The sequence below is a fragment of the Priapulus caudatus genome, unplaced genomic scaffold, assembly GCF_000485595.1.
Source record: "Priapulus caudatus unplaced genomic scaffold, Priapulus_caudatus-5.0.1 Scaffold786, whole genome shotgun sequence".
Lineage (NCBI taxonomy): Eukaryota > Metazoa > Priapulida > Priapulimorpha > Priapulimorphida > Priapulidae > Priapulus > Priapulus caudatus.
This window is the reverse complement of record NW_014577847.1, coordinates 52,315-64,726: the sequence shown is the minus strand read 5'-3', so window position 1 is coordinate 64,726 and position 12,412 is coordinate 52,315. Positions and strand designations below refer to the sequence as shown.

Here is a 12,412-nt window from a genome sequence, read left to right as displayed (position 1 = left end):
ATTTGAAAAAAGTTAGCGGGTCCAAGATGCTTGATCTACTCACACAAAAATCTGTTGTCAAGTTCTGGCAACTTTGATTACATGAGTAATATCCATGTGTATATTCCATGTTAGTGATCATATACATATATCCTTATATTACATGGTATTAGTACATATATATATAGTATATATATATATATATATACAGACTACTATCGAACTGGTAACTACTTTGCATCTGGGCCCTACGAACTGATTATCAGAATGGCACATGGTAGGTGAATGCGATTCTCTTGTTAGTGCTTTTATGACAAATACCATCAACATACTTTTCATATTCCATCCGAATCTCGTTGTACTGCGTTCGGTTTAGTATTGCTATTACAACACCTTGTCTCCATAAGGTTGTTTACATATTCAAACTCATTCTGAGAAATCCTTCACCAGAATTGAGCAATCTCCCTCTCACTCTCTGAACATGCTAAGGGCAAACCTGTGCGATCAGTAATCACAATTATATCTATATATGATCAAGAGCGGTTAAGACAGTGTGAGCAGTAACGGAATCACCTTCTTAATCTGCTCTTGAATATGTATTAATATGATATTGAATTCATGTAAGTATGCGTCGGAGGACAAGTGGAAGAAGGCTAGAACCAGTGTGTAAGGACAGGCTTGAAAGAAGGTAGATAGAGGAATGGCAAATGAGACACTAGATAAGATATTATGTATATACAAAATTTCACATAAATATATAACAACAGGAGCCACAACTGTCTAATCACTTTCCACTAACACCATTTTTACAATAAAAAAAATAGTTGTACTACTACTATTCTGGCTACCTCCCCACCCTCCCGCCCAATTCTACTCAACAAAATTTTTTACTTATACTTTGCTTAAATTAATATTTAATTATTGAAGAGCGGAGATATTTCTGTTTCGCTGTGTGAAAGATTATGCAGCTGGCTCAGCATGTTCTTCAACGGCTAAGGCGCTGCAGATGTGGCCTGGCCGTGACGTGTAGAAAACAAGTCCTCATCAAAGCTGAGGTCACTTCGGCCAGGACCGGAACCGTGCGGCGAGCGGTTATGTGCAATCTCTGTAACCTCGCAGCGACATGTACGGCCAGAGCCTTATAGGACGAACACACCGGGGGCAGTTCAAATGTGTGCAGAATGGACAGGCGACAATTCTATACAGTTGGATTTAACGTGCAACTGTGACGCAAGGGACGCTCAATGCAAAAAGTGTCCTTTATAGACAGTTGTCTGTTTTGTAGAGGTATTCACAAACACAGGTTTTATTACAACACAGGTGCAGGGATAGAAATTAACTTTTGAACAAGGGACTCCCTGCCCTCAAAAAGAGGGAGTCCACAGCAAAATGAGGAAGTCTGCAGTCTAAAGTTCAAAATTAAAGATATTAACAATAACGCATGCATGTGCTTATTTTGAAGATTTATGCGGTTGCACGTCTGCCAAATTTTCTTTGGACATTTGCTGAAAAAAAATACGAAATACAAATAATTGCGAGGCCGTGCTCTGGAACGAACTAGTTAGTATGGCAGAATTTTCAGGGAGTCACACGAACTCCTGCATATGTCAAATCAGTGAGTCCGACAGTAAATCAGGGAGTATTTGACTCCGGACTCCCGTTAATTTCGCCCCCTGCAGATGTAGTACATGGAAAACTGACAGTAATGCATAAGCAGTTAAAGGATGTGATAACACAGATTCATTAATTATTCTGTGTTACATTCCGAGCGCGATCACGAATATTTCTCAACTCGGCATCTTTTTCATACCCTCCAAATTTATTACTCAACACGTGATGTAGCTGCACACGTGCATGTAAAACTGTAAATACAAAATAATGCACACTAAATATTAAGTCGCTCATGTCATGTAATGTTCATTATATCCAAAATTATATAATAAAGATCCAAATTATAAGAAATTAGGCGAGAACCAAGAAACAGCACTTACAATGTATGGTGCATCGTGGAAAAATGCGCGAGCGCACGCGAATATATAAATACGGCTCAAGCAAAAGGCCCGTGCCACGCACAACAGACGCTTTTATAACGCGACAAGGAAACCCGTGAGTCACATGACTACAACATAATGTAAACGAGCAGAACGCAGCCTAGCTGGACTGCTTAGAATACTGCATGTAATAAGAACTGACAGTTCAAGAAATACTACAGTATGACACGCTTAGAAGAAATGATGAGAAGAAATAACATTCTGTATGGACGGCCAAGGAATGATGTTCCAGGAATGTGAGTGCCAAGTAACGTTTAATCACTGGCATTCGTTGGCATGCATTGGGTTTCATGGGGTATGTCTGTTATGACCATATCATAATCCATCAACAGGAAACGGAGTATGGACGTCACGCGCAACATGGTATAGGCTACGCACAATGACTACGGTCTAGCGAAAAAGTTAGTCTGTACACAACTGACCGCCTATGAGGAGGACCATCGCGTGCAGGAACGACCGCGCCAAGCCGTCTCCAAAACTGTTGTTTGGATCCTTCAGCCGCCTTTTCAATGATGACACCTGAAATGCGACACCTGCTTAATTATCTGAGGAATTGCTGCGCGCGAGGTCGTCTCAAAAAGCCGGCATGCCTGCAATGCAAGTTACCATCACACCAAGCGGAATATTTACGCATACTTTAAGTATGACCCCTTACACTTACAGACCAGCTAGTAGAGAACTACATGTGACCGTCTAGCATTAGATTGTTGCTAGTTTCTACTAGTTCTTACTAAATCCACGTGATTTGAATTGAAATTGCGATTGGCAAATCTAGAAGCAACTTATTTCTAGCAGTCTAGTTTCAATTCGAATTGCAATTGATTATTTTGCGATCAGTAGTTCTAAAAACAATATATATATTTCTAGTTGCTTGGATTTTAAATCAAATTGCAATCGATTACACTTTGCGATTAATGGTTCTGATATCTATAGGTTTCATTTCGATTCGATTTGCAATTAAGAATTTTGCAATTAGTATAATAAGATTTAATTAATTAGTATAATTAATTTAATTTCATATAAGAAAACCCGTACCACTTCTCCTGGCATGTTTTCGACATCATCGAAATGACTCTCCAGTTGATTGGTGTCCAGATCTAAGACAAAGGCGTCACCTAGTTCTGTCTTTAAAGCTTTCTGAAGATAGAAAGCTCACACAGTGAGTGATGTATCACTCTCCGATCACAACCAACTCGGCATACATGTTTTAAAATACATTCATAACTGTCTAAACCTCTGTTCACTCCAAACACTAAAACTCTAAATACCTCTAATAACCCTAATAGATAAACTATCTAGACAATAGCATAACAGAATGGGTGGTATGAAAATTACTAGAGTGCCAAAGGGTTTATACACTTACACATATTTACATTAGGTCAAAAATTTCGCTTTCCATTAATTCTATTTTTTACGGATTGTTTTCTTGACAAGAAGAAATGAAAATGGGGATACGAATAGAAAAAATACAAAGTATACACTACATATTACATTAAGTGTACCAAGATGTGAAATTGCTGATGTGCCAATAAACAAGCAGGGGTAGAAATGAACTTTTGAACAAGGGAGTCCAACAGACTTCCTGCCCTCAAAAAGAGGGAGTCCGTAGCAAAATGAGGGAGTCGGTAGTCTGAAGTTCAAAATTAAAGATATGCTGAAAAAATACGGTAATTCTGCGAGGCCGTGCTCTGGAACGAACTAGTTAGTATAGCAAAATCTTCAGAGAGTCACACGGACTCCTGCATATGTCAAATCAGGGAGTCCGACAGTAAATCAGGGAGTATTTGCCTCCGGACTCGCGTTAATTTCGCACCCTGAAGAAGTGTGTCAAAATCTATACGTTACCTCCATCACTAATGTCGGCACTCCAATAATAAATGGCATAGGCGCCCTGAAAACAATGCAGCAATGTTATCTGATATATTATAACGATTAAATATCATTAATTAATTAATTGTTATAATTATATATTATAACAATTAAACGATATAATGGCCACAGTTTGTATAACATCTACTCATCGTACAGAATGTTTTGATCAATGCCTTTCTCCAAAAATATGCGTTTCAGTATAAAAAGCACTGAACATTTTTAAAACATGGCAGTTTCAGCAACATAGACTTACGTAAGGTAATCTTTTAGATGCATTGGAAGAACTGGAATGAATATGTGTTGCCTGCAAAATATTAATACAGGATTTTATCATGAAAGTGACTGAAATCTAGCTCAGATACACATACAGATGCGCAATGTTGTTACAGCAAACTGCTAAATGAAAACCTAGCATAGTCACGAAAACTTACACTGCATGATAGATCACAATTAAAAGATGAGATTTCTTTACAAAGCTTGATTATTATAGCTATTAGTACTAATAGTTATAGTTTTACTAGTACTAATGTTACTCGTAAATCGTAATTCCCGTACATCACTGAATGTAATGGCAATAGTAATGCCATAAACAACTAGCAATATTAAAATCACCCCCTCTGATGGTGTCACCCGGTGCGTTCCGCACCCCCCGCCCCCTTGTGATGCCACTGTATATGACTCTTGCCCACTAACTTTTGACGCTAAACTTTTCTGTGCACTCCCGCATAAACTCTAATGCCTACCAGTGCATCGGGTAAAGAAGTGAAGCAGCACCGAAAACACATGACGTCAGCCTGCCAAGTTTTTTCGATGTAAACACAACCCTTCTCTCATTCAGCATACTGAAACAATAGAGTGGTACCAAGTCAGGTTATACTTACGTAAAACATACTTGCAGCAAATTTTATCACTTTTTAATGGATACATTGTATATATACTCCTTATAAATTTAAAGAGTAAACGCTTCCACAAACTCTCTTGAGTAGATCAGTATTTTTACACTCACAACTGTGCACATATTTACAATGATTTCACAGGTTAATGATGCACGAAGAATGGCATAAGATATTTAATCATTGACTTTGAGACACAAACCTTGCAAAAATGCATATCATATTCACGGGATCGACAGCATTGAAATACTCCATCAAGTTTCTCTGCAAATATAAATCAAGTTGCAAATCCAAAATAAAATTGCTTAGTTAAATTGTGAAAAGAAATTGCCTGCCTAATGAAAGATGCTTATATAAATGATGTATTCAATGCACACCTGCAGTACAGTATATATATATATATATATTGTATATATATATATATATAAATTTTATTCATTTATAATAATTTCTCATATCAGTGCTCAAAGCAAATACAATAAGAACCTGCATATAAGAACCTCCATTTTTCCTGTGTTTACTGGGAAATTAGGCTATTTAGGTTCTTAAGTTAATTTTTATTTTCTTAAGAAAAAAAGTGCTTATGGCTGGTAGAATATTGGTGCGGTACATTGTTTATATAAAATATGCATATAATTATGTCTAAATGACTGCAATCTAGACAAATACAAACCCTATTCTAGGTTATCTTATTTCTTTTTATGCCCTTTATACCTAATAAACATTTTTTTTTTTAACTAGAACGTTTTAAAACAATCTATGCCTGATAGAGCTCGTTTTAGTTGATTTATGAATTTTTGAGTGTTAACTGAATTTTATCAAATAAGAACCTATTTAACATTTTAGGTTAAAACAGGTTCTTATGTGAATCCTAATGGAAAATCTTAATGGAAATCTTAAATGAAAAATCTTAGCCTAACAGGTTCTTAATCACTAGGTGCTTATACGCGGGTTTTTATTGTATAGTATCAAGACGATTAGCTGATCTACATGCATACGCACGCTTTCCGGGATACTTGGCAACGTGTTCGTGTCCGGGCATATGCATGAGAATCCCTGCAAGAGATGACGCTATATTCGTTAGGTGCTCTCGCAGGTTACTACGAAGCCATATAACGTTTATTACATCGTATATATACATAGTTACGCTCATAGGGTCTATGTCCCCCAGGGTACTGCCAGAACGTACCCTGGGTACAGTCCGGTATACCGGAACGTACCCTGGTAACTATCTGATATAGTAGGGGTTGCTTATTGGTAAGCTTAAGATTAGGGTTAGGAGTACGCGACTCCATAGACTCGTTAGTGGAGTAGGCGATTACGATCCGGCATATCAATAGTACCAGGTACGTTCCGGCAGTTTACCCTGGGGGGACATAGACCCTCTCAGCCATAGTGCCTACATACCCGGAGATATGATTGCGCTTCCCAGACAGACTTGCCTGGCGATGCGAACTTCGTGCTGGTACACACTAATCTAGAAATGCTGTACGCCACCATCTGCAGAAGAAGCACAAACGTGTGCGCATATTGCCATAGCACTTCCCTGCGGATGCTTGCGCCAAACTCACCAGAAGAAATTCCAGCGAAATATTCCATTCCAACTCAGCTGATATAGCGCGCCGACAACATTCTTGTAATGTTCACCTGTGGGCTAGTCTACACAGCTGTATGTATGTATGTATGTATGTATGTATGTCATGACTGGAAACCATTAATCGGTATTTCTGTGCCAAAGAATTTTTTTTTTAAAATAAGAAATTCATTCCGTGTCCCTTATAGTTTGTGAGTGCCCGCTGATCTAGCTCCCCAAAGTACTCCAGTACTGGTTTATAAGCGTTAACTATAGTAAGTTACCAATAAGGCTGCCTGCCAACCCTAAACCCAAAAGAATTTTGCAAGAGCTCCTCCTGCATGTCATTGAGGTTTCTGTTCTTTTCATTGCCTCCAACCCTTGTTCTACGTTTAATTCATATTAAAAAAACTTTTCTATGCGTTTTCATATCCAGGACATTCTAGTAAAAAGTGCTCAGGAGTCTCCAACTCTCCTCTCACAAATTTAACATTTATCTTCGCCTCCCAGTGTCTAGTTCGCTTTAGTCAAACGACAAGCACCTCGCCCGCATTGAACGCAGGCGTTCTCAAGAGCACTTATAGCCTGTGGCCCGCCAGGCTATGTCGAGCCCCAGCCATCCTAAAATGCACCCCGCACTCTAAACTATCATAGCCGCCATATGCTAAATATATGCCCCCAGACCCACCTAGACGCAAACTCCCTTCGCGATTTTGAACTAGGACCGTAAACGCACACCCCCATGCTATAATGAAAAGCTGGAGAACCCTGGCAAAGCAGCAGCTACTCCCAAGACTATATTATAAAACGATCTTACCATGCGTCTTTTTTTCTTCTCATACAATCCTACGAACTTCTTGTTTTCTAATCCCTTTTCAGGCGGTAGCCTACCACCTGTTTTATTCTCTTTCCACTCAACATTCCATTCTTTAATACCCCCCCCCCCCGTTAATCTCATCTGGACTCCTATCTGAAGTCAAACTTTGTTTATGAGGAATCTAGTTCTCCTCCTCCAGTCTGATCTGATTCGCCCAATTCCATTGCTTCCGCTATCTGTTACGTTTACGTCAATTATTCATATATTTTATCCTGCCCAATATTTATTTACTTTTGCTCTCTCTCTTCAAAGTTGACCATATATTCCATCTCCCTCTAATACTCTCCACTCCCACATAAGAGGGTGCCCTATAACTCCTTCCTTCCCAGCTGTTTTGAGTCCTGTCTAGGCCTGGGAGCATGGCACGTTCTCCTGTTTTAATTGTAAATACTAGGGCTTCATTTGATTATACGTCAGTGCAGCACTGCCATGCAACTGCTTTCCAAAGTTCCCTACCCACCCAATATCTATTGAACACTACTAGAATGCCTTTGCAAGCGAGTGCCTCCCTGTATTTTCTGCTTTTTTCCGTAATATTCATCCTCATGCTGTTGTTAAGCCCCAGTTTCGATTTGTCTCTAACCATTTCAAACCTCACGGTAAGGTATTTCAGATACTCTCGCTGCAAATCATTCCCCAGTTTCCAGACACCCTGCTTGCCCTCCTCTAATCGGCTATTGAGAATTCCATGATTTGGCATTTCTTTTACTAAAAAACCATTCCAAAATTTTCGCAAAGTCTGCGCAATGCTCAAACATACTTTCCATTACTCCTATTCTCTGCTACAAACCAATCATCCGGTTATAACATCCCCGAAAGCTATTTCCTCCAATGCATAATCCATTTGCCATTTGTACGCACCTAGTAGACAATTCCTGATAACAATGCGAACATGGATTGGTGAGGAAAAAGGCCAACCTCTAGCTTCCAGAATCCTAATTTAGATGCCATATCAATCGATGCAAACAGTCCCAACTTATCTTTAATTCATTTTTTGCTACATAGACTCCACTAGCCAACCATTACCCAAACCTATTCTTCTTAGTTCCTGAGTAATTTATTCCTATCCACAGTCATAGCTTTTTTGAAGTCAAGAATGCAAGTATAATGGTTTCTTACATGTTCGCCTCTGAATGCATGGGGGTATTAATAAATATATTATCCCCCCGTGCGCCATCCCTCCTGAAACCTTCTGTAACTCCCCAAAAATGTTGAGTCTTCTAACAATTTTCCAGTCATCTCCAATAAATCCCATAAAAGAATTACTCACTTGCTGTTAGGCATTTCGTCTGTATTTTTTTGCAGAAGCCGTTATCCAGTTCTTTACCCTTATAAACTAAATAATACTTGTGATGTCTTCCATGAATCTCGAACTTCAAGACTGTAGAAATTCTTATTAAAGGAGGACCGTTCACTGTTTGACTAGAATTTCCCCCAAACTTAGAAATTCGTTTGTTTACCTCGTCAAAAGCGCCAGGTCCTGCGCACTGCTTATTAGCTTAACTTCTAAGCTGCACCTTCCTCTACCTTATTATACTTAACAAAGCTATTTTAACTATCTATGAGGGCTATATGTACGTGCTTTGGACTCCTGGGTCAAACTGAGATGAGTTTGATTGAGCCTGAGTTGATTTTTTCCCAGAAACCTGTGAGTTCATTTGTCATATATCTCCTTTTTCCAGACGCACCATCTCGTTCTTATTTTCACCTATGCGTCTGCGTATATGATTCTTTCCTTTCTAATTAGCTCCAAAAACGCTTTAGTACTATCCCTACCGCCTGATTTTATGTTTATAATCTGTTCTTTTCAAAGTCCGCTCGTTTCATTTAACAAAACTTTTATTGCTATTCTTTTTTTCCTATGCGTCACACTAATTTTACCTTCCTCCAAACTTGTCTTTGCCCAGAAGGCTTCCCCTCCAGAAATCCTTCCCCACTTCCTGCAAAATTCTACAGGCTGCTTGTCTATCCATGTCTGGCTCTCTTGTCACTCCCCATCAAAACCACTAGTCCTATCCTTCTGCAGTCTTGCCTTGCCTGGATGTTGTCCACACTTTCCCTCCCACCCCCATTTAAACGCTAAGATCTTTCTTCAATTCCTTCTACTCTGAGAAAGCTCAACGTACCTCCTCAATTTCCCTAAATTTATTATCACATTGTCCATTTGAAAACTCTTCCCATGCAGTTTCGCCTCCTGAGCTTTCCATAATCTACTTTTACTATGACTTTCCACTTCCTCTATCTACTCCATCTTAGAATTAAGTAGATTATCATGGGGAAATGAGTCAAGTTAATGTCGATTTTCCCCATGCGTCAATATCCTAATTTCATCAATTCGTTTTATACTGCCTTTCTATTTGTTAGCGCATAATCACGACTGACCGGAGGCCTGTATATTTCCCATACATCTTTATCCTCGTTAAGATTTTTAGTCTGTTGCTTCTCACGACGAAAAATCATAAACCTCACTACCCATTACCATTTTAACTTCGAGTTCGCCTAACCCAATTTCCATTAAAGAACCTTATAATATACAATGATAGTTTAATGACTGAATTTCTCAAATTGCTGTGCTAGCGTTCCATAGATAGCATCATTCCATTTCCATCAGCCTTCCTGCCCGCACCTACTACAATGCCCCAAAAGCCCATTTCTCTCCCCCAGTGCCCGCCCACCCAAAAACTGTTTCTGCTTCTTATATCTTACTGAGTTTTCACATCCTTTAAAAGGCTCTAATTTAGCTTAGCATCAAGATGAAGCCTATCCCTCCCCCTTTCTGACCTTCTTTCCTATTCCAGCCCCTCAGTCTATGCACTTTTTCCTAATGGTTTGGGTGAAAATCATACCTGAAAAACGTCTTCCTTCTACTCCTAGAGGCAACCTATCTCTCTGCCGAACCACAATTACATCTACAGCTGTAATTTTTTTGATTTCAAGACAGCTAACATTAGCATCCTATCTAACTTTTTCCTCCTTATCCCTTCCCTCTTCCTCCCATCTCGCCCTATCCCCTCCCTATCTCCTCCCCTCCCTTATCCTCTTATCTCTTTTTCCTCCTCCTTATCTACTTTATTTCATTTGCCTGCTCCACATCCACACTTCCGCTGCGACCATCAATGTTGGTGTTTATGCTTAAATAACTGCTCTGCACTTCCAGAATAATCTGCTGCGTCTGCTGCCCTTGTTGTCCCCCACCGCTTTAGTCCCGGGGTGCCGATATAATTGTGCTATCGGTGCGTGAAGCCCAAAATCTCGATTTCTTAGCCACTTTCGTTACCAACCATTCATTTTAGAGGGGGGATTGCCATCACCAACAATGACTGCGCTATAGTTTCTTATCAAGCATGACAGCCCATATATATCTATTCCTACCCTCAAAAAGAAAGGCATAATCAAAATATAAAAAAAAAAAAAAAATTAAATTGAACTGCAGGTTGACCGACTCAAAAACAGAATAACAATTACACACGAGGTAAACTTTATCACATAACCCATGGAATGCACACTTTTTATCTTCTGCATCCTGCCTGAAAACGACTTACAAACCAGTGAAAATTAAAAAAAAAAAACTATTGTAATTATGTATTCAATATATTTGGATTTTTCTTTGTATATCAGATCTTTAATGGCAACCACACCAAACGCCTACTACTACCAAACACAATGAGTCCATAGCCCAATTCACTTAGCCACGTGACAGCAAGTCGCTTGGTTTCCCTCTTTACTATGCGTCTGGGCGATATCAACTACAGTAAATCACGTAACTCTCTACTCTGATATGCTCCATGCCCTTCCCATAGCATGCGACTAGTAATGTACGTATCACTCTTTGCTCGCAACAGAACCGTGCTGTTAAACGCAAGTTGGCGATTGCAACACCCTTCTTTGAGCGAAATGTCGTGTAACCTTCCAACTTTCAGACTGGTCCTCAATTCTGATTTAAAGATGCGTAAACATGGCCTTAGCCCATAGAATATGAAATTTCATCCCAGAAATTCTTACATAAAAACTAAGGGCCCGTTGTCAGAAACAAAATTAGTCTCAACATTATGTCATTAACATTAATTGTTTCTTATATTTTTTTTTTTTTTCCCAGAACTTTATGCATGCGATATAAGAAACTCGTAAACAAGTTAATTGCAACAGTCTAAAGCCTGCCGCATACGCCTGTGGAACTTGCGTGCCGCCATCATCCACACTGTAGACGATGACGTCTGGACAAGACGTGTTACTAGATGATTGACGTCACACGTGGACGATGACGCAGCAAGTTTCCAGCCTGATCCAGTGCGATGCAATATCCTCCGAATAATCAAGCGAACAATGCGAATTAAGTGTGAACATTAACACAGCCGCACTCGCATCACGCTGTTGATTTTGCCACATGACGCCGATCGAGGAATTTTGCCATGCGCACACGCTTGTGGAACTTGCTCGCGCCTACGTCCCACACTAGGACGCATGACGTTGTGGACTAGGACGTGTGAACTAGGCACGATGACAGTCACACGTGACGATACGTGGACTAGGCACGGTGTGCGACTAGCGACGATGACGTCACCACGTGCGCGATTGACGCCAGCAGTCATTCCCACCCGGGCGTGTGCGATGCCAATATCCTCGATAAATCACCGAACCAATGCGAATACACGTTAAGACACGTATAAGTAGCCTACTTTTTCTCAAACTCTCGCGCACAGCTAATGTCAACACACAAGTTAAGCATCTTCAAAGAATCGGATAATATGCTTCTATTACCTAGCGATAGTTGGCCAATTTACAACATTACGTTCGGTAATTAAAATGTTGCTCACGTAAATTTGTTGTCGCCCATGCCTCGTGAAAGCGTGAAATAGCTTCGTGGCAACGCATAGTCGATTCTTTCACTTCATTGGGTCAAACACACACGGACCAACGACCATCGTTAACGCGCCCCCCCCCAGCTAGAGGAACAGCTCCGATCAAGAAAGATGAGACGAAAGACGTTTCTATATAGAATCGCGACGCATGGCAATGGTGCGGCGCTCATATAGCATTGCTGGCCACCAACCAATTTTGAGCCTTATGATTAATCTGTTAATGACATCACCAGACTTTATGGAAAAACCAGCTTTTGATTCCTTAATTTTAAGATTTATTTGAATACGGCGGCCGTCACATTATGAAT

At 39.8% G+C, this 12,412-nt stretch overlaps 1 protein-coding gene across 4 annotated transcripts in view; it reads right to left on the bottom strand.

Moving 5' to 3' along the window:
- LOC106813523 (DENN domain-containing protein 1A-like) overlaps window positions 1-12,412 on the bottom strand; it is a 48,154-nt gene that overhangs the window by 13,078 nt on the left and 22,664 nt on the right. For all 4 annotated transcript variants that reach the window (XM_014817682.1, XM_014817679.1, XM_014817680.1 and 1 more), the window contains exons 9-15: window positions 5,798-5,851; window positions 4,998-5,059; window positions 4,646-4,744; window positions 4,156-4,206; window positions 3,876-3,921; window positions 3,066-3,167; window positions 2,453-2,549 (exon numbers count right to left, since the gene is read on the bottom strand). In XM_014817682.1, the coding sequence (XP_014673168.1) occupies window positions 2,453-2,549; window positions 3,066-3,167; window positions 3,876-3,921; window positions 4,156-4,206; window positions 4,646-4,744; window positions 4,998-5,059; window positions 5,798-5,851 (511 nt within the window). The remainder of the gene's footprint in view (window positions 1-2,452; window positions 2,550-3,065; window positions 3,168-3,875; window positions 3,922-4,155; window positions 4,207-4,645; window positions 4,745-4,997; window positions 5,060-5,797; window positions 5,852-12,412) is intronic.